This window comes from Vitis vinifera, chromosome 12, assembly GCF_030704535.1.
Source record: "Vitis vinifera cultivar Pinot Noir 40024 chromosome 12, ASM3070453v1".
NCBI lineage: Eukaryota > Viridiplantae > Streptophyta > Magnoliopsida > Vitales > Vitaceae > Vitis > Vitis vinifera.
In genome coordinates this window covers 1390062-1415407 of record NC_081816.1, presented here as the reverse complement: position 1 = coordinate 1415407, position 25346 = coordinate 1390062, and the positions used below count along the sequence as shown (strand labels likewise).

General features: G+C 34.0%; 2 protein-coding genes across 2 annotated transcripts; one reads left to right on the top strand and one right to left on the bottom strand.

Annotated features, from left to right (window-relative positions):
• The first annotated feature begins 877 nt into the window (after positions 1 to 877).
• Positions 878 to 4162, top strand: LOC100259242 (transcription factor JUNGBRUNNEN 1). The gene is made up of 3 exons (XM_002283215.4): positions 878 to 1240; positions 2207 to 2511; positions 3491 to 4162. Exons 1-3 carry the CDS (start codon positions 1042 to 1044, stop codon positions 3881 to 3883), a joined length of 897 nt encoding a protein of 298 aa, XP_002283251.1. The 5' UTR covers positions 878 to 1041; the 3' UTR covers positions 3884 to 4162.
• A 7070-nt stretch (positions 4163 to 11232) lies between these two features.
• On the bottom strand, positions 11233 to 25204 carry LOC100254120 (uncharacterized). The gene is made up of 9 exons (XM_002283231.4): positions 25068 to 25204; positions 18774 to 18835; positions 18603 to 18686; positions 18454 to 18485; positions 18235 to 18316; positions 16484 to 16712; positions 13593 to 13820; positions 13014 to 13306; positions 11233 to 11781 (listed from the first exon to the last, which is right to left on the bottom strand). Exons 1-9 carry the CDS (start codon positions 25197 to 25199, stop codon positions 11418 to 11420), a joined length of 1506 nt encoding a protein of 501 aa, XP_002283267.2. The 5' UTR covers positions 25200 to 25204; the 3' UTR covers positions 11233 to 11417.
• Positions 25205 to 25346: the final 142 nt, after the last annotated feature.

Sequence of the window (25346 nt, the reverse complement as noted above, 5' to 3'; positions counted from 1 at the left end):
ACAACACTATTTCCATCTTAATTCAAATAAGCACAACATAAGATCAATTAAGTATTAATATTTTAGCAATTGACCAATAATATATAGGACAAAGATAACATTATTTTCTAGAGGCAACATGGCTTCCTTCTAGACCAAAAACAAAAAATATGAAAGAATGGAAGAAAGACAGCATTAGTATTATGACTTCCACACGGGCATACCGGAAAATTCCAAATCCAGAACCCCATTCACTCACAAATTCTTAATTGGACAGCTTACACAAAGCAACATTTTGTCAAAAGTCACCGGCTAAGCTCTTCTGATCAAAAGCTTCATTGATTCTCAGCCTTACGGTGAATAAAAAAATAAAAAAATAAATAAAACCCTTTTTTTCCAAATATAAGTCTCTCTCTACCACAGTATGTATAAAAAAAAATTGTTTGAGGTAATTAAGCTCATGGGTAACTATCATTGGGAGTGGGCACTTTGTTTGAAAGTTGAAAATCCAGTCTACAATGGAGGGCAAAAGATTGTTTTATGTATATATGGGTGAAATAATAATTCAAATTTGTCAATATATCTTCTAGACTTGATTCTCCTTTGATAGCGCTCTTTTTCATAATTTTCCTCCACCCATAATGTCTTTGAAAGCTTCTCCTTTGATTTTCTCTCTCCTTTAATGCAAGTCTATACAGGTTTGGCTCTTTCTGAGTCACTTTCATGGCCCATGGTAGACTTTTATAACAGTTTGTGTAAGGCAATACTTCTACAGTTTCAAAAAGATCCGTCACATAATTTTCTTTTTTACCTTCCAAGTTCCACCATGAACCTTTTTGAGACCAAATAAAAACCATTTACTTGAGTGTCTTTCACTGGGCTATTGAATTATCAACAAATGGAGACTTCTTCCAAGACCCTTTTGCCCTCAAGATTAATGAGAATCAATATCACAGCCTTGACCTGGGCAACCACCACCAAAAATATATTCATTATAAGAAGGTTCTAGTTGAGTCTAACCTAAAGCTTGGACAAACAGGAGCGGGGAAGAGAAAGAGAGGGATGGAGGTGGAGAAGACTAGCACTTTAGACAACAAGAAGGATGATGATGAAGAAGTCGTGCTCCCCGGATTCCGGTTTCATCCTACTGATGAAGAACTTGTAGGGTTTTATCTGCGGCGGAAGGTGGAGAAGAAACCAATCAGTCTTGAACTCATCAAACAGGTGGATATCTACAAATATGATCCATGGGATCTTCCAAGTAAGTTATAATTTCATCCCTTTTTCTCCTTTCCCATTAAAATTCACTTAGGTGGCTTAAGAATCAAAACAGGTACCTCTCTTTTTCTCTATTGATCCGATGAAATCATGATTTGGAAGCCATCAATTTGAGATGAATCGAGTTGCTACAATTTGAAAAGATTCACAGCCAACTTTGCTGCAAAGAAATACGTATTTAGATATACGAAAGGAAGAACATATAAAGATAGCGGGGTGAGAACCTAGTGACATGTATGGGCAAGTGGTTGTGGTGAGAGTAGCCTTGCATGCACGCAAACAAACTTTTAACAACTTATTGTAACCTGCAGTCCGTACAACACTGCACATGCAGAGAAAGAGAGATGATGATGATGGTGATGCTAACATCTGTGGCTGCAGGCGGTATATGGGAATTTTAAGGAGTGTATATTGATGATCATGGAGGCTAGGTGTTTCAATAAGCTTGAAGCAACTGAAATTACAGGAACATGATTCTACTTAGTTGACAATATTTAGATATAAACATTTCTTTCAAGTTTTTAGAGTATGTTTTATTATAATTTCACAATTACAAGAAAACTGAAGGTTGAAGAGGCAGCAATTAGTTCCAACGAGAAGTTATTTGGGCTGGAATGGGGTGAAATTCCATGTCTTCTTTTGATCTTCTCTCCATCTTCTCAACCAAATAGTCCCTTACCTCATGGCAATGAGGATGCATGCTAGCTAGAGTCAGCATAAGTTTACATACCCTTTTCCCTATTTTGAATTTGAAGCTTGTTTCACAGTAAGCTCCCTTCAAAAGAATAATAAACCTTAAAGCTTGTTTCAATAATGAACCTTTGTATGATCATCAACTGTAATTTGAAAGCCTAGAGTAACCAGGCTTAAAATATACTAATATTTTTGCATGCCTCCTATTAGCTTTAGCCCTAATTTCTTACCTCGAAGTCTTTTTATGAAAATGAAGGAGTCAGCACTAACATGGGAGATAGAGAGTGGTACTTCTTCTGCATAAGAGGGAGAAAGTATAGGAACAGCATAAGGCCTAATCGAGTCACAGGGTCCGGATTTTGGAAAGCCACAGGCATTGACAAGCCTATATATTCTGTTGAAGCAACCAATGAGTGCATTGGCCTGAAGAAATCCTTGGTCTACTACCGTGGAAGCGCTGGAAAAGGCACCAAAACCGATTGGATGATGCATGAGTTCCGCCTCCCACCAGGTGGGAAAGGCACCTACTTCCCCAATGCAAAGAATGTCACTCAAGAAGCTGTAAGATTTTTCTCAAACTTCATTCTTCCCTTAACTTTCTCCACAACTTAGCTGTGACAATATTTTTTTGTATCTGAAAGAACTAGCAATTGTCATGCATAAATATGGGCATTGTATCTGTACTCAAGTGGTTAGATTTCCTTTTTTCTTCAATCTGAAACACTCTCAAATTGTCCAAAGATGGATTTGGCTCTCCTCAAGTCCTATAATTCTCTAGTTTAATCCTTCAAGATCTGCATTGAAGCTGTGCCTAAGATGGTGAAGTCCATCATGTGATACTTTGTGTTCAACTAGAACTAACTTTTAAATCTATACATGAACCTAATCAGCTTATAACGATGAAACAATGACAAATTTTTTCTCTACAACTCATATTATCATCCTTATCATTTTTTAAGCATCTATTAGTTTACTAATTTGAGGAAGAGAAAAACATCGGGCGACCATCTGATTTTTCTCCTAATACGCACCTTCGCACGAAATTGTGCACATGGAAGTTATTTTTTCCAAGAAGAAAAGTTAAAAAAGTACACGGGGATTTAAAATTGTGGCGATTATTCAACATGTTGATTATTTTCAAAATTTATCCATTTCATTTTAGTTAAGTAATCATAATTTTCTTCTTCTTTTTATATACCTTCAATAGACTCTTCTTGCTTACTTCACATGAATGTCAGATCCAACTCACATTATTTTTCTATTATTTCTAAACTGTCATTAGGATTTGGAATGCGTTGATCTTTCTGCTTTCAGCTTTGATATGTCTTTTTCTTCTCTCGTCATGAAGTATGTCTAGTTGTTCTGTATAGTCAAACTAGTTGAACTGTATGCATGTCCTAATATTAATGGTCTAATTCACAGCAGTTAGGAAGAAAATTCAGAACTCTAAAATCATTGCATCCCCACTGCCTTAAATTTTCTACAAATTAGCCAGATCACCAAACTGAACTGAAACCCATTTTTCTCAATGCATGCGCAGGAAGTCTGGACACTCTGTCGAATTTTCAAACGAAGCCCAACTTATAGGAAATACACACCTGAAGGGAAAGGATCAATATCAAACAAACAGGTTGCCACTGATTCAAGCTCCAAGACCTGTAGTTTAGAATCCGACAACAATGACAAGTACTTGAGCTTTGAAAACTCCACCACTCGGACCAAGAACAGCACTGTTGTCGACAGCAGTATCGATGAAAGAAGCCAGTTGGTTGTCGGCCAAATGAGCTCATTTGTTTCACCATACAGTGGACCATACTCGAGCTTTTGGAACCCAAATGGAAATGATCAATTCTTCACAAGCGGAAACTGGGATGAGCTGAGATCGATAGTGGAGTCAGCCATCGATCCACCTCATGTTTATGACTGTAGATAGACATGGAACAGAAGCCTGCAGCTGCAGCTGAAGCTTATAGTTACAGTATAGTACTGAAAAACTTACAATAAATACTTGGGAGACCTTGTAACCTTACTTTGTGTGCATGGACTTCATGTTTATAATAGCGTTCTACTAATCTAGGGCAGATGTATGACATGACATCTCAGACATAACGAGCCTAAATATTTGGGCCAATTTCTTTTTTTATTTTTATTTTTTTTAAAGGGGCCGGACCAGATATAAATGGGGGGTACCATGTGGCCCACCTTTGACTCAGTCTTGGATAGGTGTTGAATTTATTTGGTCTAATCTTTGCTACTACTACAAGTCAGAAAATTGGTAAAATATTTGCAAGTATATCTCCAAAAAATAATATAATTTAGAAAAATTAATTAATAAGGCCTAGTTTATATTTAAAATTAAATTCAAAGAAAAAAAAACTTCTTTTTTCCTTGTATTAGACTTGAGTGGTGTTTATTTTTTGATTGAGCAAAAAAAATTAAAATATTTAATTTTTTTTATTCAGCTAAAACCATCTTATTAATATTAATCAATATAATTAAAATGAACTTATTATTAAGAAATTAATAAATTAATTTTAATTAAATATAAAAAATTAAATATTTTAATTTTTTTTTATTTAGCAAAAAAAATAAATACCAACTTAATTGTGTTAATCCATTTTCTACTTTTCAATATCAAAATTATTTATAAGAAATTATATTTTAACAATATATTAATCCACGTGTCATTAACCACATCATCCGAAATTAAATTCCAAATTGGTACCAATCAAGTTCAATTGAGTCATTTTTTTTATTTTTTATTTTTTATTTTTTTATTTGTGGATGATTCTTATTATTGTACGTAACCATTTTTTATTGCATCCGATTGGTCATGCCTATGGGATAACTACGTTTTGTTATCTACTTTGGTAATGGGTGATTGTGGTTTTTAGGGTTTTGGGGATTTTGGATAATTTTGATTGACTTTGGATGATTGAGTAGTAACTATTAATTACAATTTTAAGAAATTTAGAGGTGTAAAGTCGATGTGATTGATGATTGATGATTGATGATTGATTGAATTAGAGTCTCGGGGAGTTGAAAAAAATGGCAAGATTTTATGGAAGGGATTAGACAAAAATTAAAAAATTAAAAAAATTTGGATGATCAAAAGATTCAATTTACCATATTTCAAAATTTGTTAATAAATTTTCTATATCTTTTAATGTCTAAGCTATTTGACAAGTTGTTTTAAAAATATTTTTCAAAAAACAAAAAAAAATCTTTGGGTAAATAAATTTTTGGTGCTTTTAAACTATTGTTCTTCTACTTTGATTTCATAAAAAAAAAAATTGTAAATCTAATTGATATTATATTAATTAAATTTAATTCAAATCTTATTAAAAATAAAATATATTTGTAATTGATCATAAATAAATTAAATAAATAAATATTTTTTTAGTAAAATATTGTACCGATATTATAATAAAATCGTTATATATATAATATGAATATTAATAGATCATACGTATTAAGTGCTACTTAATTTAAAAATTTAGAAAATTTATATATATAAACTCTTATAATATTTCAAAGGGAGATTGTATTTGAGGATTTCTAGTATCTTCAATGAAGATAAAGAGTGAAAAAAAGAAAGAGATCGTATTTTATTTTACTTGTAGGTTTTTTTAAATTGTTCTCCATATTTTAAAAAATCGCTTCAAAAAATAGTTAGGGATGTATGCAAAAGTGAAAAAATCCACAAAGCAATCAAAACCGATCGATTTGAGAATTTTGAAAATCGACCTTTTATCAGTATTCAATTTTCTTGTCTTCTAACTAATATAAAATCAAACTAAACTGTCATTTTAAAATTTACATATAATTATTTGATATTTGATAAGTGTTTTTATATTTGATTATATTAAAACAATTCATTATTTTATATTATGATCAAATTAATTTTAAATGCATTCAATATATTTTTAACATTAAATCCAAGTTGATTTGAATTAATTTTAAAAACAAATTAAGCTTTAACACCTTATATAAATTCAAATTAATGGGTTTTAGGTTTAAAACAAAAACTCCACAATTGGGTCAAGGACTAAGAAAAAGTTGGATTCAAACCCACAATTGGGCGAAGGACTAAGAAAAAGTTGGATTCAAACCAATCTACGAAAATTGAAACAAACTATCACAACCTTAAAAGACTTTGTTTGATTCGATTTTTTATTTCAATCAGTTTAGTTTTTTTCACATATAAACTGATTATATCGGTTCGATTCATTTTTTACTCAAAAAAACTAACTAAATTAACCTTATTTACATCCCTAAAGGCTCGGGCCAAACAGTTTTAAAATTTTTAAATAACTAGAAACAGATCTTAAAGTTTTTCCCACTTTCAAACCTAAGAGCTTTGGAAGTAAAAAAAAAGGCTTAGAAAGTAAAAGAGGGTGGGAGAGACGGCAGGCATGGCGACTCCCCCATCTTACGGTTTCCCCCACTCTTTTTTTCCCTTTCAAAAAATCTCTCCCCACTTGGAAGCCATTCATTATGAGTCATTGAAATTATGTTGAAAAGTGAGAACCGTTCAACAACGACCAAACTAACATGGGAATGAAGAAAGAAGAAATGCTCATATAAATGGTTAGGATGCATCGTCGGGCAAACTTTGGAATATTTGGAAGTTCTTCTGGCCCAAAGTCAAGCCCAATTGTGGCCCACAACTTCTATGGCCATCAAAAAGTCTCTCTCTCATTCAATGCGATTTTATGTGGCAGCCACCCCTGACACAATTCTCCAGTCTAACCTTTGCCAAATTTGGATCGTAGAAAATTTAGATTGTTTGAGGAAGTTAAGACAAATTTTACCAAACTTTTAAATTTCTGATTTAAAATAAAAATTCTGGATTCATCCAGATGTTGTAAATTCAATTTGATTTTTTTGTTTTTTTTCTGCAGACTTTGTCCAAGTTTTGAATTTTTGCTTCCATATATTCATATATTTGAGTTATCATTTTTTTATTCTGCAATATAAACTAAATGAAGACTTAAAAACTTCAACTTTTAAATGTTTTTGTTAAATCTAATTTAATATCTCTCATCACATAGAGAGAGAGTTTTCTCAAACTTTTTTTTTATGTTATAAGAGTATGATGAAAGCAAACAATACATGGTCATGACCTTAAGTCAATCCTTAAGAAAAAAATATGCAAAGTTTGTGCTTACATTAGAAAACAAATGTGATATCTCATATAATTTGGGAGTGTTCATATAAGAGAGTGAATAATACATTGAGGGAAGAAATATATGTGAAATTTAGTCATTTGGCCACCCATGAATCCCATAGGCTATAACAAGGATGTCCATGTTTGCATTCATGTCTTCAAGGGAGAATGAATCTTTGAATCCTATATAGCCTAGATGGTGAATCCTTTATAGCCTAGAGGGAGTCAATATGCTCATGGTAATTATAAGTCTTTTTTGCGGGGTATTATATTTGCGTAGAATATCTTATATGGCTCAGGGTATGTACTAAACATAATATCTTGAATAGTCGATGAGTCCTAACTATATAGGTCCTTATCGTGGGAGCTCCTAACAATTCAATTCCTGGCATGCACAAATCTTTGTCATTGGATGGGTTCATGTTTCTAAAGAAAGATATGCAAATGGAAAAAAAGCTTTTATGTGTTTGTATTACTAAAAGGTTATGAAAGGTGAGGAATTCATAAAAAGAAACAACACCTTGTTGGAATAAAAGGTGATATTGGACCATGTAAATTTGTTTCTCATAATGTTAGATTTTAAATGGAAAATTATTTGCAAGAGTTTGTAAAATCTAAAAAGACAACTCAAGAAGCTTACAAATATGAACATGCATATGACCCTAACATATCACAATTTGAAGGGATAAACTAGAATATGAAGAAAAGTTTCAAGAATTCTACACTAATAAGTAGTGGAAAAAGAAAAAAAAAAACAAGTATCTTACACCAAGAACTACTCCAAGAGTTCAACCTTCCATTAAGAGTATATTAATTGATAAATAATTATAAATAAATAAATAAAACTATTTGGGAAGTAGATATGATCATTAGAAGATATTGTTTATGATGCACACATTTCTAATAATTAATATTGTCAACTCCTTTTACTTCAAAGCAATGTTAGAAGCTATAGGTGCAATTAGTTCTAGACATTAGGTTCTAACTTACCATCAATTATGGATTAATTTGTTAAAGGATATTTCAGTTACATCTAAACTCTTCATGAATTTAGGCAAAAGTTGAGTGTACAACATCGAGTGATGGTTAGGTAGACAATAAACAAAGAATACGCATCAACTTCCTTGTTTATTATACCCAAGGACATTTGTGAAATTCATTGATGCTTCGAATATTATGAATGATGTAATTAATTTGTTTCAAATGTTTAAGAAGATAGTTGAATGGGTTCGTTCAAACAATATAGTTCATATGCTCACTAATTATACAACAAACTACATGGTTGTAGGGAGGATGATTTCTTAAAAGTATAAACATGTTATTTATTCTCCTTGTACAATTCATTATCTTAATTTGATCTTTAAGAATATTGCTAAATTGGATCCTATGGTTGAATTTATAAAACATGCATCAAAGGTGATAATATTTGTATATAATCATATTGTTTTGTTAAGTTAGATGTGCATCAAAGATGTTTTGGGCAGAGATTCTATGACATAGAGCAACTTGCTTTGCTACCATATTCATTGTACTAAAAAGTCTCCATGATCATAAGCATGATTTGCAAACTTTGGTCAATAGCAAGTTTTCTGGAGACTCTAGATATTCAAAAATAATAAAAATAATGTTGTAGTTTCTATCATTTTGGATAAATAAAATAAAAATAAAAAATTGGAATGATTATTTCGTAATTATAAAGCTTGTGGTTTTACTTGTGGTTTTACTTGTGTTTTTGTTGTGTATTGTTGATTGTGATGAAAGAACTTCGATGAGATGTGTAGGAAGGCATGTATTAGGTTCATTTGGGCATCAAGAAATTATTTAATTACAATTGGAATTATTATATGCTTTGAAAAAATTGAATGATTATATGCTTATCAATTTTAGGTTTTACGACAAGAGAAATGGGCTATGATCTCGTTAATTATACATGAATTGATGAGACTGAATTTTGGATAGTTGAGAAGGATGAGCTAAGAGAGCTAGACTACGAAGAAATGGTTTTATATGAAAAATGATCAATTCCAGTAAATGAAGCGCAAAGTTCAACTTCTCATATAAATCTTTAATAATTATTTTGTTTTCAAAAATGATTTTCTTGTTAATATTAATTGAATATTTTTGTAAATGACAAAGATGATGATGGCATGGCTCTAGGAGAGATTGATTTGAAAAACTTTGGAGGTCCATATGTTGCTTTGAAATTATCATATTTTAATCATTGAGATGAATGAAGACAAGATATTTTATATTTATTGATATGAAAAATTATTTATCAATTATTTAAATATTGTGGTCAATATTTATATCAAGGATAATGTGTTAAAAACTTCTTGAGAATTTGATAATTATTTTATATATGGATTTCATATATTAATGTCTTGGTAAATACTATGTTGATTTATATAGTGATGGAGAAATAACTTCCTATATTTTGTTATAGATATTATATATGTTGACTTTTACAGTAAAAAAATTTGTGAAAATACTTGACAAATAAAGGAGATGCTATCAACAATAAAATTTATTCGCCTATAATTTTTTACAATTATTTTTAATTCTATTAATATATAAAATATATATTTTATGACCGACCATTGTTTGAACATCAATCTGTCTATTAAATCATGAACAGGTAACTTTTTCGATTTAATAACCAATCATGCTTTGAAAATATTGCTTACACCTCTTTTAACTTTTAAGTTCGTCGTAAGTCGTTGGCCATTTGGTTTTTAATTAAGATGTGGTTTGAATCCACCACCTATCATTCAACTTTAAAAATGGGGAATAATAACAATTTCTATATGATATATAAAAATTATTATATGTTACATAAAGATCCATCTCATGTTAAAATTATTTTTCAGAATTTTTAAAATTTAAAATAGTAAATTTAAACAAAATTTTAAAATGACCATTTTTAAAAATTTTCATGTTTCATATCATTTTTTTACTTTTACTTTTAAAAGTAGACATTAGAAAATATATCCACACTAGGTTAAAGACTTGGTTTGAGAGCCATTCACAAATTGGACCTGAAAACTTGACGTGTGGAAATCATCTTCATGTCTCTAAACCCGAGCTGAAACGCGACAGGAACCATTCAACCATGAGGGAGGTAGCTTTCTAACGGTCAACGGAAAACAAATATAAGCATCATTCAAATAGATCCAAAAATAAGCATAACAATGTGAAGTATCACTCTACAAGGCAGTTTCCTTGCTGACTAATTTAGAGCTTATAGGATGGATGAAAGACAATCTCACCTACGTGCAACGATGCAAATGACATGGAATTGTGCCTTTCAACCATCCTCATCACTCTCTACTAGTTCTGCCAAAATTTCAAAGCTACTTCACCCTTTTCCCAATATTTGTCAGTCTATACTTTATTTTCAGATTGGGGAGTACAAATATATGCTAGAAAAGCACTTGATAGGCGATTCCCAAAAAACATTTCTCTACCTCAAATAGAAAATTCTCAAATACGCTCTAAGTAAATAACTTCCCAACAACAATCAACAGCATTTGTCTCGGGTCAATTTATTCATTATTTGATTTGTGAAGCTTCTTTTGTCAAGAGTTTCAAATACAAATTCCAGGGAAATGAGTCATCCACAAGAGCAAGCTCATCCCATTAAATTTGATATTATTCCTAAACAAGGCATCTTATTACCATTATCTTTGCAATTCTCCTCAACTTACAAGAAGCTTCCCCAACTGATTTAACAAAGAGCTTAACACAGCTTGAAAAGACTCAAATCTCTTTATGACTGATAGTCAAGCAGCAGCATCTTTATGCAACAGGTGGGGAGAAAAAGGATCCTTAAAGAAGTCAAAAGTTTCCATTCTCGATCATAGGCTATGATTTTGTGTTACAATTGAAGTTGTGTACAATAACTTTGAGAATCATCTCAAGAACATAATGGTCACACGTTAAAGGGCTACTAGGTATAACCAAGGTATATGATAAGGTAGAGTAGAAGCAATTCAATGAGACTAGTATCATCAAGAAAAAATGAACAAAACTGAAAAATCTGTAGGAAAAACAGAAAAATAGGCTCTTCACACAAATATCAAAAACAACTTATTGAGATGCTTTTAAACATCGCATTGAGAAAGTCTAATTTTCCTATATTAAGAAGAAGGCATGTATCACAACTTCAATTTTAAACCAGCATGTTGATATCTCACTTACAAATCAAATGCTAGACAGGGAACTAAAAGACGCAACAAGAGTTTCAATTCCTCCTATAACTGACCTTTGATGGTGAGTTTATCCCCACATCAGGAAAATATCACGGCTGATGAAAAGAGTTTGCTCCTTGTTCATGATGGTTATTTACTGGTAGGCTAACAACAGGAATGTCCAAGCTGCTTCCTTCTGTCTCAGGGGCAATTTCTCGTACATCAGCTATCCTTGCTTCTGTTGCTTGAATATCACTCCATTCACCATCTCCAACTGGTCGGAGATTAACCTGATCCATGGCCAAGTGGACTACATTCTCCCCAACAGGGACTGCTCTAGAAACACTAAGACATGCTTTGTCCACATTCTCATCTGACAAATCCACATGCTTTGTTAAGGGACGAGTGTTGCCAATATCAGAGCAAGACTCGGTCTTCTCCTCAAAGACTTGCTTTTTTGTATCAATCTGCTGCCTGCTAACAGGAAATGATAGATGCATCAGACATTGTTTATCCACTGAAGTCAACTGAAAGGTCGTTTCTCTTCTTAAGTTTCTAGATAATGCAGATGTAATGTACCTTTTTAATGCAAATTTATAAGATTGAGAACTGAACCATGAACATGTCATAACTAATGGTGCAAGATGGTTCTCATTTCACCACAATCTCCATCCCTCACCTCCAGATCTCAACTAATATATATTACCAACTATATTCCTGGAGTAACCTTCCAAATTGAGAACAAGAATTCCAAAGGAACTCCTCAGTATATGATACGGATCACTGGAATGGATACTTTGACAAACCAGAGGCAACATATAAACAAGACCTTGCAACTTAAGGAAATAAAAGAAAATTTAACATCCCTAAAGGATTCACATCAACAGAAACCAATAGAGCACATCATTGGAATAATCCCATACCATTTATTTTGAACTAGCAAATTTTTTTTTTTTATAGGAAACGACAAAGGAATATATTAATAGAAAAAAGAAGTACAAGAGAAGGATGAGGAATCCTCCCACTAAGGAAAACTAAACTACAAGAAAACGAAAACAAGAAAATACAATATAATACGAACAAACTCTCTAGACTAGACCAACCCAAAGGAATTATACACCGCTAGCCAATCAAGTTGTAACACAATAAGGGGAGTCCCCTTAAAGACCTTGGAACAAAAAGCCCAAAGAGAAGCAAGGAAATGAATAAAATCCCAAAGATTCTCTGGATTCCTTGCTTTATCCTCGAAGATCCTCAATGAACTAGCAAAATTTCATTGATGAGATTCACTTAATGATGGAATCACTCTCTGTACCATGTGAGACATGCATAAATATGTAATAGAAACTGAAAAAGGAGATTTCAATAACCTTAGAACCATCATACTTCCTCCACACCTACTCATCTATGTGGAACTCAATAACTCTCTTTTTTTTCATCACTTTCTGAACTTATAGGGCTTACTTAGATCATCTGCAGTTCCCCATTTTCAGTTATCAATACTTCATGTAATCACTCAACTTTTAAATTTACAGCCTTTTTTAATTATGAAATATGACTATGGGTGCCCTAAAGTACAATAATAGAATGCAAGAATTACAAAAACTGAAAAGGAGGTGAGACAAGAGTACATGGCCAATGAGTCTGTATATATATATATATATATATATATTGACAAAGATGGGTTGAGGGGTCAGATGATTAACCTTTGAAGTTGTGCTTGTAACATGTTAACATATGCCAAAAGCTCTTGCTTTTCCTTTACAGCAGCTGACTCTTTCTGTGCTGCTTCCTTTATCCTGGCTTCAGCATCTGCCTCTGCAACCCTGACCTTCTCATCAGCTCTAACAACTGCACCTTCTAATATTACAACACGCTCTCTTGCTTTTGCAAGCTCAGAGCGCCATAAATGTGCCTCCTGGATCGCAGAATCTCTCTGCTTGACCAATTGATCCCTTTCTTTACATAAAGCCATAACCTTTTCTTCAAACTCTTTCAGCTACATATTTCAATGAAAACCCCAAATAAAGAAAGATTAGGCAACCAAATGCAACATCTCTCAATTCTAAACAAGCATTCTTAATGAAGTTCATATATCTAATAATGATGGAAGAAGTAAAATAAAATTAAAACAAAAACAAAAACAAATTCAGCAACAAAATAAAAGACCAAAACTTTTGTAGTGAAGTTTTATTTTCCCTCCTTAATCCTGTAAGATGATACATATTAACAATATCATTAAACAATGAACCAAACCATCAAGAAATGAGAGAACTTATGGGTACCTTCAACATGGATGACCCAAGCTGCTTCTCTGAATCTTTTCTTAAACGATCAATTTCTGCACAAGCCATTCGCCTTTGTTCATCCATTGTATGTGCTGCCAATGCTGCAGCCTCTGCAGCTTCAGCAGTATCAGATAGTTTCTCTGCTATCTCTTTAATTGTTGAATCCCGTGCCCGAAGGTCCCTGGCCAAATGCTGCAATTCCTCATCCTTTACTCGTAGTGTCTCCTGCAAAATACAACTATGCACTAAGAAAAGAAAGTGAAACAAATAATCATAATCCTACTGGATGAGAATTAATATAGAAGGCCTAAGAACGTGCTGAAGGAAGCCATTTTCAGAGGCTGGAATGCGTTAGGCACCATATAGAAGGGAATACTATGTCTATGGTCGATTTTGTTGATTGTTTAGAAGCCAAGTACATGTGGACATGTGTTCTGCCCTCTGAATTCCCTCCTTTCATTGTTCCTTTTGCATGGTGCCCTTTGTATACTACCTATGTACTTTGGCATGCCTTAGCCCTATCCCCTTGTCTTATCTTTATTTTTCTATTTTCTGTGTGCTCATCAAACAAAATTTTCAGAGGCTGGGACCAGGCAGCATATGACACAGCATAAAACATTATTTTAGCAGGCTCAGGCCCAACTTGCTTGTTATATGCTCTTAAAGCCAGGTCAACTTCACTGCTAGGAAAAGGGTAACATTATTAGAGTGAAAAGAAAGTAATAAATTAGAGAGAGAGAGAGAGAGAGAGAGAGATGATTTTTCTAGGAAAGCAAAAAAGACGTTGGACAAAACTTTCTTTTACATGTACCAATTAAGAGGTGGCATAAAGGATTTCACTTATAAATGGCCTCCGGAATAGTAAGAAAGAGAAATGTGTGCTCTTTCAATATATTCATCCTAGCTATCAAGAAAAAGATGGAGAAATATAAGCATAAAACTTTATTTTCCTTTTTTTCTGCAATAATTACCTTTTTATTATTATTAAAAATTCAAAATTACATGTTAAAGAAATGATTTTCTCAGTATAACATTTGGTTAAATACATTTAAAGTTGTCCTAAATGCTCCAATTGTTAGCTACCATGCTCTCCCTGCACCTAAATGAAAAAAGGTTCAATGCCCTCTCAACAAGGAAAAAGGGAGTATTCCCTAGGCTTATTCTATTTGAAACTCATTGGCCAAATTAAATGGTTCATATTCATACTAGAAGCATTTCTCTTGCCACTGCACTCCCATAAGGACAGGTGCACATTTATTTAGGTTAGGTGGGGCTTTAAGAGAGCAAACAAATTCTGAGCTAAAAATTGTTTGAACACTTTAAGAACCTTCTAAACAAAGACTGAATCAAGCTATATGTGGAAAGAAATGAACCTTTGCAAGAACCATTTCTCTTCTTTGGGCTAGCCTTACAAATTCTAATAATTATTATTTTGATATCTATTGGTTAAGCATTTCTTTTAGAAAGTCCAAATTTCTCCTTTTTATGATCAATTTTTAATCTTTTAGTACATTTTAAGCAATTAATATAATAAATTCTTTTAAAAAAATGTTAATTTGATTTTTCTTAAAAATTATAGAAAATAGTTGAAGATGTATGTATCATTGTATCATAATATTATGTATTGTTGTATCATAATATTATGTATTGTTGTATCATAATATCATGTATCTCGTGTGTGCGTGTGTGTGTATCATAAGATACGCTTTAAAATAAGAAACAGGTTGTTAGACATATCGATCTTAATAAAAAAATGTATTGTATCATTGTATTATTGTATCATATCATGTATCATAAGTTTTTAACAACTATGATCCAAATTTCTACAAAATCCTGAAACTAAATAACATATGAACTCTCCATGGATCTCAAAAAACCCACTCCTTTTTCAATAAGTTCCCTACATGCCTTGCCTATTCAAAAAAAAAAAAAATCTCCATATGCATGCCTCAGTCCTCAAGAACCACATCCAAAGACTTAGCCATGAATATCTGTCAACTGGGGCACCCTATTTTGAGTTATGGACACACAAGGCCAAAACATGTGTCCCACACAATGGTTCATCACCCTTCTCATAAATAAACCTGCATAACTACACCTCTAAGTCTGGCTTCATGCAATTTCAACACTCCACTTGTCCCAAAATTATGACAATTTGACAGCAGATTTAAGTGCAAAAAGAAGCTGGCAAGGATAGATTATTTTTGCATATTCCCATTTGGGATATAGTTTGTGGAACCTCATAGTTGTATAGATTCTTGGACTTACAGGTTTTGGTTTTCTTTTTGTGTAGTTTTTGGAGGATCTCTCATCCTTCTTTGTACTATTTTTACTCACCTTAATATACTATACTGTTGTTTCTCATCAAAAATAGAAGTTAGTCCTAGTTACAAAAAGCAAAAAAATGGTGAATAACATTTTCAGGAACCATTGCAGACACTGCTTATCATAGGGCTGTAAACTATGAGAATAAATCCAAGTCCCTTTATCCATTTCGTAATATAAGTGTATGACATCATAAAATATTTTGCAGCTCAACCATTTTCCGTTTCACAAGAGTGAAAAGTCAAAGTAAGGATTTTAAATGAATTCCAGACGAATAGGACACCAAGTCTCCCACATGACCATAATTACAACCTTGTCTCCAGGTAACAGCATGCCTACATTTTAACCAGAAAGCATTCATCTCCAAACATTATAGGATGCAAAAAGCCTTAATATCAGATAATGAAGTTTACATGACCTCAGTTTTGATATCAAACCATTACAAGATGTAGGTAGAGCATAATCCTCATGTAGTTGTGCGAGATGTGTTTCAAAATCAGATCAGGAAACAGTATCACACTGCAAAAAAAAAGAACTGAACTAGGAAACAGCACGTAGTTTACCTTCATGATTGTCAAATCATCCATTGGGCCATCACTTGTTTTATTCATCATCACTCCCAAAGCATTTCGCATTGAAATTTGCATTGCTGCTTCAATTTCTTTAGAGCATTCCAGTGCTGTTGAATTAGCAGCAGCAACTACAGTTGCAACCGTTCCTAGCTTTGCAGAGCCATTCCCACTTAAGGAATTCACGGCCTCTTTATGAGCCTTGAGAACCAACTGTGTTGCACTAATTGTTTTAAGAAAATAAAAAATGGACAATAAGTAGAAATAAAAACTGTAATACCGATATAGATAAAAGAGAATTCTGTGACAGCTCTAAACCTCAAAAGAGGAGCATGTTGTGTATTTGATGACAGGTAAAAAAAAAAAGAAAAAGAAAACAAACTAGTAAATAAAAAGGAATTGTTAAGCTACCAACTTTCCTAAAAGCATAGGCTGCTGTTAGGATATGGGCTCACAAAGTATGCAGGGCTAACACAAGTCCCTCACGTGCAGCAGCATACCCAGAGTGGAGTTACAGATTACAGGTAAATAGATGAGGGATAAAAAGAGAAGGAGAGCCTTGAACTTGAGAGCTCTAGCAAACCATACCTCTCAAAACATATTCAACTACCAAATTTCCTAAAAACTTGAGCTGTTAAGATTTGAGCCCATGATGTTTAACGGGATAACATGAGTTACCAAACATTTAACTTCAATGGAAAGAACTTTAGAATAGGTAGGTACTGTTAGTAAAGATGCATTCAATTTAATTTACCTCGGTTTCACCCATTTGAGTTATGTACCTAGAGATGTTCCCTTATACCAAAACTAGAACTGAAAAAATAAACCATTACTAACATCTGAATAAATGATCCATACCCCAATCATCATTCAACATCAATCATCCTCTTTGTTTAAGGCAACATCACAAACTAATCAACCAGTAATTTCATAAACATATTAACAAGCTGTAAAATTGTACCATGCAATATGATATATCATTTTCTTTTAACTGTGAAGCCAGCATGTTCAATTGCAAATTGCATGAAATGGGAAGAGTTCAACAGACAAAAGCTTCACTTGGAAGTGAATGACGACTATATATATAGAGAGAGTTTAAGATATGGATATAGATAGGAGATTAATGTACATTAAAGCAATCTTTAGATACAAACAGATGACAGGACAGGAAAAGGTCCCCGTTTTGTCGCTGTTACAGTTTATCATGTTCACAGGGATATATGGCAAGTTTCAAAGTCCTAAATTCATAAAAACTTACAACATCTCCAAAATGATTTTGCTAGGCATAGGTTCTCTTGCCATCAAACAACTCCAAAATGTTTCAAGGTCCCCGATTTTGACGTGATTTTTTTTTCTTTTTTTTTTGATGGACAACAAGAACATGCATTAATGAACGCCAAAAAAGGAGGGGAAGCGCCCTATGTATACAGGCTAAATACACAGAAACCTTTGACATGAATATATATTCATAAAACTTGCTACACCTTCAAAATGTTTTTACTAGGCGTAGGTCTTTTTGCCATCAAACACCTCCAAATGTTTTTCTCCGTGTAGCTTTGACATGAACTAACAAGATATTACTATTTTCCAAAACGCATATAGGAATACCTATTTTAAAAATCAAATTCTAAAAGAGGCAAAGAAATGAAATATCATAAGAGAGAGGAGATGCATCATCACAAAAAATAAAACAACTGAACCATTTCCTCCAGTACAATGGAAAGGAAGGACCCCAGATAACTTACTGCAAAGTAGATACCCAAGCTCTGGCTGCACCAGGAGTTTCTGCACAAAGGAAATAGTCTTTCTTCTGGGGGGTCCCAATATCTATACAGTGTCATTAAGAAGCACACAAGTCTTACTGCTTCCAGATTCAACATGAGAATTAGTATGAAGTACATTGATAAAAATTCAAGTTCACCTAGATTGCTAAAAGCAAAATACAGCTAGATCAATCAGGATACAGAAACAGCAGCCATCATATTTTGGTAGTCCACTGGAGCACATAAAAAGAGAACTAAATTAATAATCATTTAAACTATAAAATCTACAAGGATAAACAGTAGCTAAGATTATTACAAAGCATATTCATTAACAAAAATATTGATCTTACTGAAAATTCACAGGAGAGAGAGTAATTGTGCTATAGGCATCGAATATGATGGTTCCCTTGACAGCTACCTCATTTCTCCGAATCCTGAAGTAAACAAGGAAAGGGCAATGCATTTAAGAACTAGAATAAAGCAACAAAAGGAGCAAACTTTGAAAGACAACAGATGTCTACTTGTATTCCATCTTTCCTGTTGTAGGATCTAAGATCACCCACCGCTCGTTCCATTTCCTCAACTATTCAAAAAGAAAAGGAAAACATGTAAGCTATTTTTACAACAAAGAGCAATAGGACAGTAAACTTCCAAAAGCTTCAAAGTGAATCAAGGTATAAAATACCATTTTCCCAATGTCCTAACAATATATCATGTATAAGTCAATTTGTAGATACAAAATAAAATAATAATTGTTACTAAAGAAAGAAAATATGCAAAAGATACATAACATGTACTGCTGAGAACAAGGGATACTTCTTGCAAAAAGGAGAGAAGGAACAATCAATATACATATATATCTACTCCTTTAGTACTCATCATGTGGCCCCCCAAAAGAAGACACATTGGATCTAGCTATCCTTTTGGCTAGCTCATCTGCCACCTAATTTGCAGACTTGGAATGCCACCTGAAAGCACTTTCCACATTCCCATATAGATCCAGTGATCACACCATCATGGGCTCCTAATACAGTGATCATGCCACCATAGGCTCCTAATCCTGTGATCATGCCATCATGGACTCCTGATCCAGTGGTCACCACTCCATGTACTCCAAGTCCAGTGATCACACCACCATACCACTATGAACCCCAGCCTGTGGTGGTAATCCAAGAAGTAACAATGAAAGGACTCCAAATCCAGTGATCACACCACCATATCACCATGGAACCCTGCCTGTGGTCGTAATCCAAGAAGTAACTGAAGGGTATATATATATATATAGCAGAAACAAACATACTCATTGCTATGAATTTAACAATACAAATGAGGGATGAGGAATAATTCCAAAATTTATAATACATGATCAAAAGAAGAGGTGGAAACACTTCTTCGACAAAGTAAGGATATCTATACATCCCTAGAGCAACACATCACTTGACACCCGTCAAGGGAGTATATAACCTCCTACAAAACATAACTGAAACATTAATCCTCTCTTTGCTAAAAATGGGCAACATCATTAGTTGAGCAAGGAGACTACAAGAAGGAGCATTCCAAGATACATGCATCATCTAATATTTGACGAAGCCAGCCATCATACCTCCAAGGCCCTCTTTCTAATTCAGCCACTCAAGTTAACAATATAGCAGAGTCCCCTTCCACTTGTAGGTTAGAAAGGTCAAGAGTCCTGGTTTGTAGCAAATCCTCTAAAAGGGCTAAAATCTCTGCCCTTATGGCTAAACCTTCTCCTACCAGTTTTGAAAACACTCTAACCACAATACCATTATGGTCTCTTAACATCCCTCTAATCCCCAGCTAGTCTGAGTGTCCCAAAGCACACCCAACAAAATTTAACTTGAAAGAACTCAACAAGGGAGCAGCTTCCTTTTTAGTCCTTTTGATTTACACACCAAATTCCAATTATGGTGAATAACATTGAGAGAAGTGCCCTCAAAATCTGTAATGGTAGTAGCCTAAAAGGAGGAATAAAAATAAATCAAGTCTCGTATAGTCTCTAATGTCCTTCACTTATCCTTTAAAATCCTTGCATTTTTTTCCCGCTACAGAAGTGTTTTCGAAAGCATAAGGTAATGTCAAGGCGATAGGGCTCCTTTTGACCTAAGGAGAAAGGTGAAAAACAAGGTGATAGTCTGACCAAAGTAAGGTGATAAAGAATATAAATATTTTTTTGATAAGTAAGAAATTGTATTAAAAAAAGCGTGAAAAGAGTGCAAGAGTATACAGGTCATATACAAGTAAAATAAGCAAAAAGTAGAAAAGAGGGTACAAAAAAATACTCCCTCCCTCACCCAATACCCAACCACTATTAAATTTACATATTCAACGATCAACATTCTTAAATTTTCATCCCTCATGGTGCCTTGTAAAATTAACAAAACAGTAATTATCCATTGTACAGTGGCTAGTGTGTTATGAGGGATTGTTCTTGGCCTATTTGGAGCCCAATGGGTCTTTCCAGAAACTGTAAAGGAGGCGATTGTCAGCTGGAAGGGTTCTTTTGTGGGAAAAAAGAGGGAGAAAATTTGGAGATCCATACCGTTATTTATTTTTTGGACGGTTTGGAAGGAGAGGAATAGATTAGCATTCAGGGGGGGGGGGGGAGTTAGCTATACAAAAAGTTAAGAATTCTTTTGTTTGTAATTTGTGGGGGTGGGCAAAATTGTATAGTGGTGCGGAGTCTCGCTCCCTTATAGGTTTCCTGGAGTGGATAGCCTCCAGTTAAGGGTTGGTAGGTTTCTTTGTTGTTTTTTTGGTAGCTTGTGAGGCCTCTGTCGCCTCGTATACTTCCTGTATGCTTTGCGGCGTTTTGCCTTTTGCTGATATATGTGTTTACTTATCAAAAAAAAAAAATATTGTACCCCACATCATAAGAAACGTCATATTGTTTAGGCACCATCATTAAAATTAAAATTATCATCACTTCCATCAAGACTAAATTGATAGCCCTCCATTTCATTATCTCTATGATTGATAATATGATGTTTCATCTTACACTTCGTTTCAATATAATCTTAGATTGAATTAAATTACATACTAAGTATGTTTAGTCTTAACACATGGTCGAAGACAACTACCTCTACACCTTAAGCCTTATCCCAAGCTTACCACCTTTACACCTCAAGCCTTATCCCAAGGTGATCGCCTAGGCATCACCTCTTTGAAGCTACTTTGCCCAAGTCTTCAAGAGGGGACTTTAATTTGCCCGCCTCGCTTGGTGGCCTAGGTGACCCAAGCAATCACCTTTGATAACATTGTGCCACACTATCCAAATCAATGAAAGATAAGCTATTGGTCATTGTACTTTGCCCCAAGTACTTCTCTCAAAACCATTGAGTGAGATAATTATCAAATCTAATAATCCCTTCCTAGCCATACCTAGTTTTAATGATAGAAGCCATAGTTAGTTTCACTCTTCCAAGAAATGTTCAAAGCCATTCACCCAGGATTGCTCAGTTTTACAAAGAAAAACAATTCCACTCAAGCATAGAACAACCTATGTTCAAAGCCATCTACCTAAAATTGCTCAATTTTACAAAGAAGAACAATTCCACTCGGGCATATAACAACCTCTCTCTCTCTCTCTAACTTGCACGCCACCCAATCCATAGTGTCCCCATTAATAAAAACTACATACTCAATATTCCACAAACAAACCCCAATTCAATTGCATCACCAAGCCCTAAAAAATTTTCTACTTCTAATACTAATTAGGAACTCCCATTAATAATCATTGATTATTAAAAGTCAATTTCAAAACCCAAATTTAATAAGTTCTTATTAAGAATCTCATAAGTTATCAAGACTAGATCAAGAAGTTGTATGTCGTGGACAAGGAACTCTTAAAAGGAGGAAATGTTCTATGTAACACTTCTCAAATGCAATCTAGGGAGGACTTTAACCATGACCTTCAAAAGGATGCCTAGGCTACGCAATGTAAGTCCATGATCATATAGATCCAACCTCATAAGAAATTAAAGCAATAAAGTAGAACTAGAACTATCATTAATTGGTCTATTAGCATGGAATTCCTCAAAAACTAACAATCCAACCTTCCTAAGAATATTTCAATATTCTTGATAAAAAGACAGTTAAGTCACCAAACCTTAGTGTTTTTACATTATCCATTTGACAGATTATCTCATTTATTTCAATCTCTTCCAATGGTCTCCCCAAACTCAAGGTACTCACTTGAGAAAGCAAGGCTCAATCTTCTCTTCTTTTTTTCCCCTTTTTTTTAAATATAAATTTTTGTTCCCATCATGATTTGAACCTGGAACCTCCCATAAACCCTGCCCAACCTTTTACCACTTGAGTCAAGCCTCAAGGGAGAGAGCAAGAATCGATCTTGGTATCCTCCCAAATGTCATTACCTATCAACACCATCCATATAGGTCTCTTGAAGCATGACCATACCTTGGGAAAGCCGTCCTTAGAACTACTCAAATTGCCCTCCTTTTAACTAGATCTCCAAAACCCTAAAGTTCCAACTTATAATCTTCATTAACAAACAACTAGACCAAAAAAAGAATAAACCTAATCCTTACACTCGCTCTATTATTGTCTCATGCACAGTACTTGTTGCTCAAATTTCTTTCTTTGTAAAACTTTAAACCGAAAAGATGGCTGCCGTCACTGGATAAGAATTGCCTCCTTCACTCTCAAGTTAAAAATTCACCATGGCTATCAACAAGGTTCCAACTCTCGGAAGGATTAACAAATCTTCTCTATCCATGGGTCTACTCACTTATCAAACAAAAAAAAAAAAATTCATGGGTCTACTCTAGAGGATAAACAAACCTGTATCATTTAATGCTTAAAATATATATATCAAACACTTGTATAATTCACATTCTCTCTTGTCCATATCAATCTCAAGCCTCATGCTACCATTCAAGGTTAACCCTGATCCACAAATATTTTTTTTGATAGGAACCCTGATCCACAAATATACTTTATCTAAAGACATATTTCAGTAGTTTTAAGCCCCCAAAAGCTACTACTTTAAGGCTCATGGTTTTGGCATTCTTCTTGTCCTTGTCAAGACAAACTTCAATCATTTTGTGTTTCTTAATAATGCAGTCATTGGACCATGGCCATAACCATTGCAATTGACTTCCCCTCTTGTTATACCAACTAGATATAACCAAATAAGAAATTTTTTTCATTTAAATGTGTAGTGCATTTACTCAAATTACCTTATCATAATTAATTATATTACACAATGGCATGAAATAAATCTATGTTAATTTTCTCAATGAGCAAGTTGAATGCAAGTGAATTCCAAAGGCAAGTTCTATGAGTCTCAAGAATTTTCCTTGTAAAAGGTGCTCAGCCACAAGTGAGGACCTTGGAGATGGATATGTGATTGTGCAAGACTTCATTTGTGTATTAGAGCTGGTTGCTCTTATTCGAATCCCCCATTAGGTTAACCAAATAGCTGATACGTTGGCCAAGCAAGATGAATCTATGCTCTAGGTTTTGTAGAGCATTCCTTGACCCTTGAACTTGTATTTTTTTTGGATCATTTGGTCCTTTGTTTTTCTAGGTTTTTTCCTTTTCTTTCTATGTATTGGTCATGTTTTACCCTTGAAGGATAATTCATCCTTCTTTTACTTACAATTCATAATGCGACAAGTTATTGTCATCAGTGATCTAAATAAAAATAAGGATTAGCATCTCATTTCCTTCAATTCATGTTTCAAAAATCTTCTTTTCCTTGTGCAAAAATTTTTTGACAAAAAATTGCAGACGCTAAACGCATTTACTCAACAATTCCTGATTTTCTTACTTTCAGAAGGAGAAGACCTGTTTGAGACAGTGCATCTGGGCAAATTCTTAATTAACTATTTCATATAGACCCTTCTAATCTAGGGATGCCATGGTCTCCTTTCCTACACAAAATTGGGGAGAAATTTGGTGTCTCAACAGCAGTCTCTTTTTTTACCTTCCAAACCAACAGAATCCTCGTCAATTAGATTCTTAACAAGCTTCTTTCCTCCCTTCCTATTTGCCACAATATGGAACAACCTTGAATTACAATCACTTTCTTTGACCCATGTCACTCAGGCTTTCTGATGCCAAACAGTTTCTTTGTTAGGTACTTTGGATTCAACTTCAGCTTTTAGATTCATTCTATGGGATCTCATTTCCTCAACAATTGACCCAGCCCCTTAATACCTTCAATCTAATGAACATCCTCAGGCACTGAGGCCTCCAACCGAAAAATACCAACAAACTCCTTGTTCCACTCTTTGGGAGTTCCTTTAATAAATTTGAGATCTTGCATAACCCTATGATGCTACCAACCTTCTCAGATGTACTCCTTCCACCATCTATTGGCAATCTACATAAAATCCCAGTCGTGGGGCCACATGTTTTCAATCCTAAAAGAGGTCGATCTCCACTTTCTAGTATTAGACTTCAGCCGCAGGCTATGATCCCAAATGGGCCTTCATATTACTTCTACAAAATATTGGGAAAGATATCGCAAAAGAATATTTCTTTCACTCGGTTTACCCAAAAAAAAAAAAAAAGCAATGTCAAAATTGCATCTTGTTCTACAAATATTGATCCCGCGAATCCTCACCTCGATCTCCGCCTAAACCCATTCATTAAACCCTCGTACTGGCGCATGAAGAGGACACCAGACACTTCGTTGAGCTAATCAGTACCAAAAACTAAAAGATACCCACAATTCAAACCCCAATTGAAGAAAAAAAAAATTGCTCCAACCACCAAAAACAGAAGAAAAAATAAATTAATTAATTAAAGAACAAATCCACAGATCATACTGTTTCGGATCGCTTCAGAAGCGGACCCTGCAATAAGTTTCTCCCCGAACCGGAGGCCAACTGGCGCTTGATCTTCTCCAAGCTGGTCTCCGCGTCTACAGCTCTCTGCAACACCACCATCACAACACTCATAAAAAAATAAAAATAAAATTAAAAAAATCAACTTTTGAGAAATAGAGAGTCTTGGGGAATGGAGAGACTTGCCTGAGCTCCGCCATTGGAGGCCATGACGAATGAGAGATCAGAGAGAAATCTCAAAGGGTTTTAGGCTTCTTGATG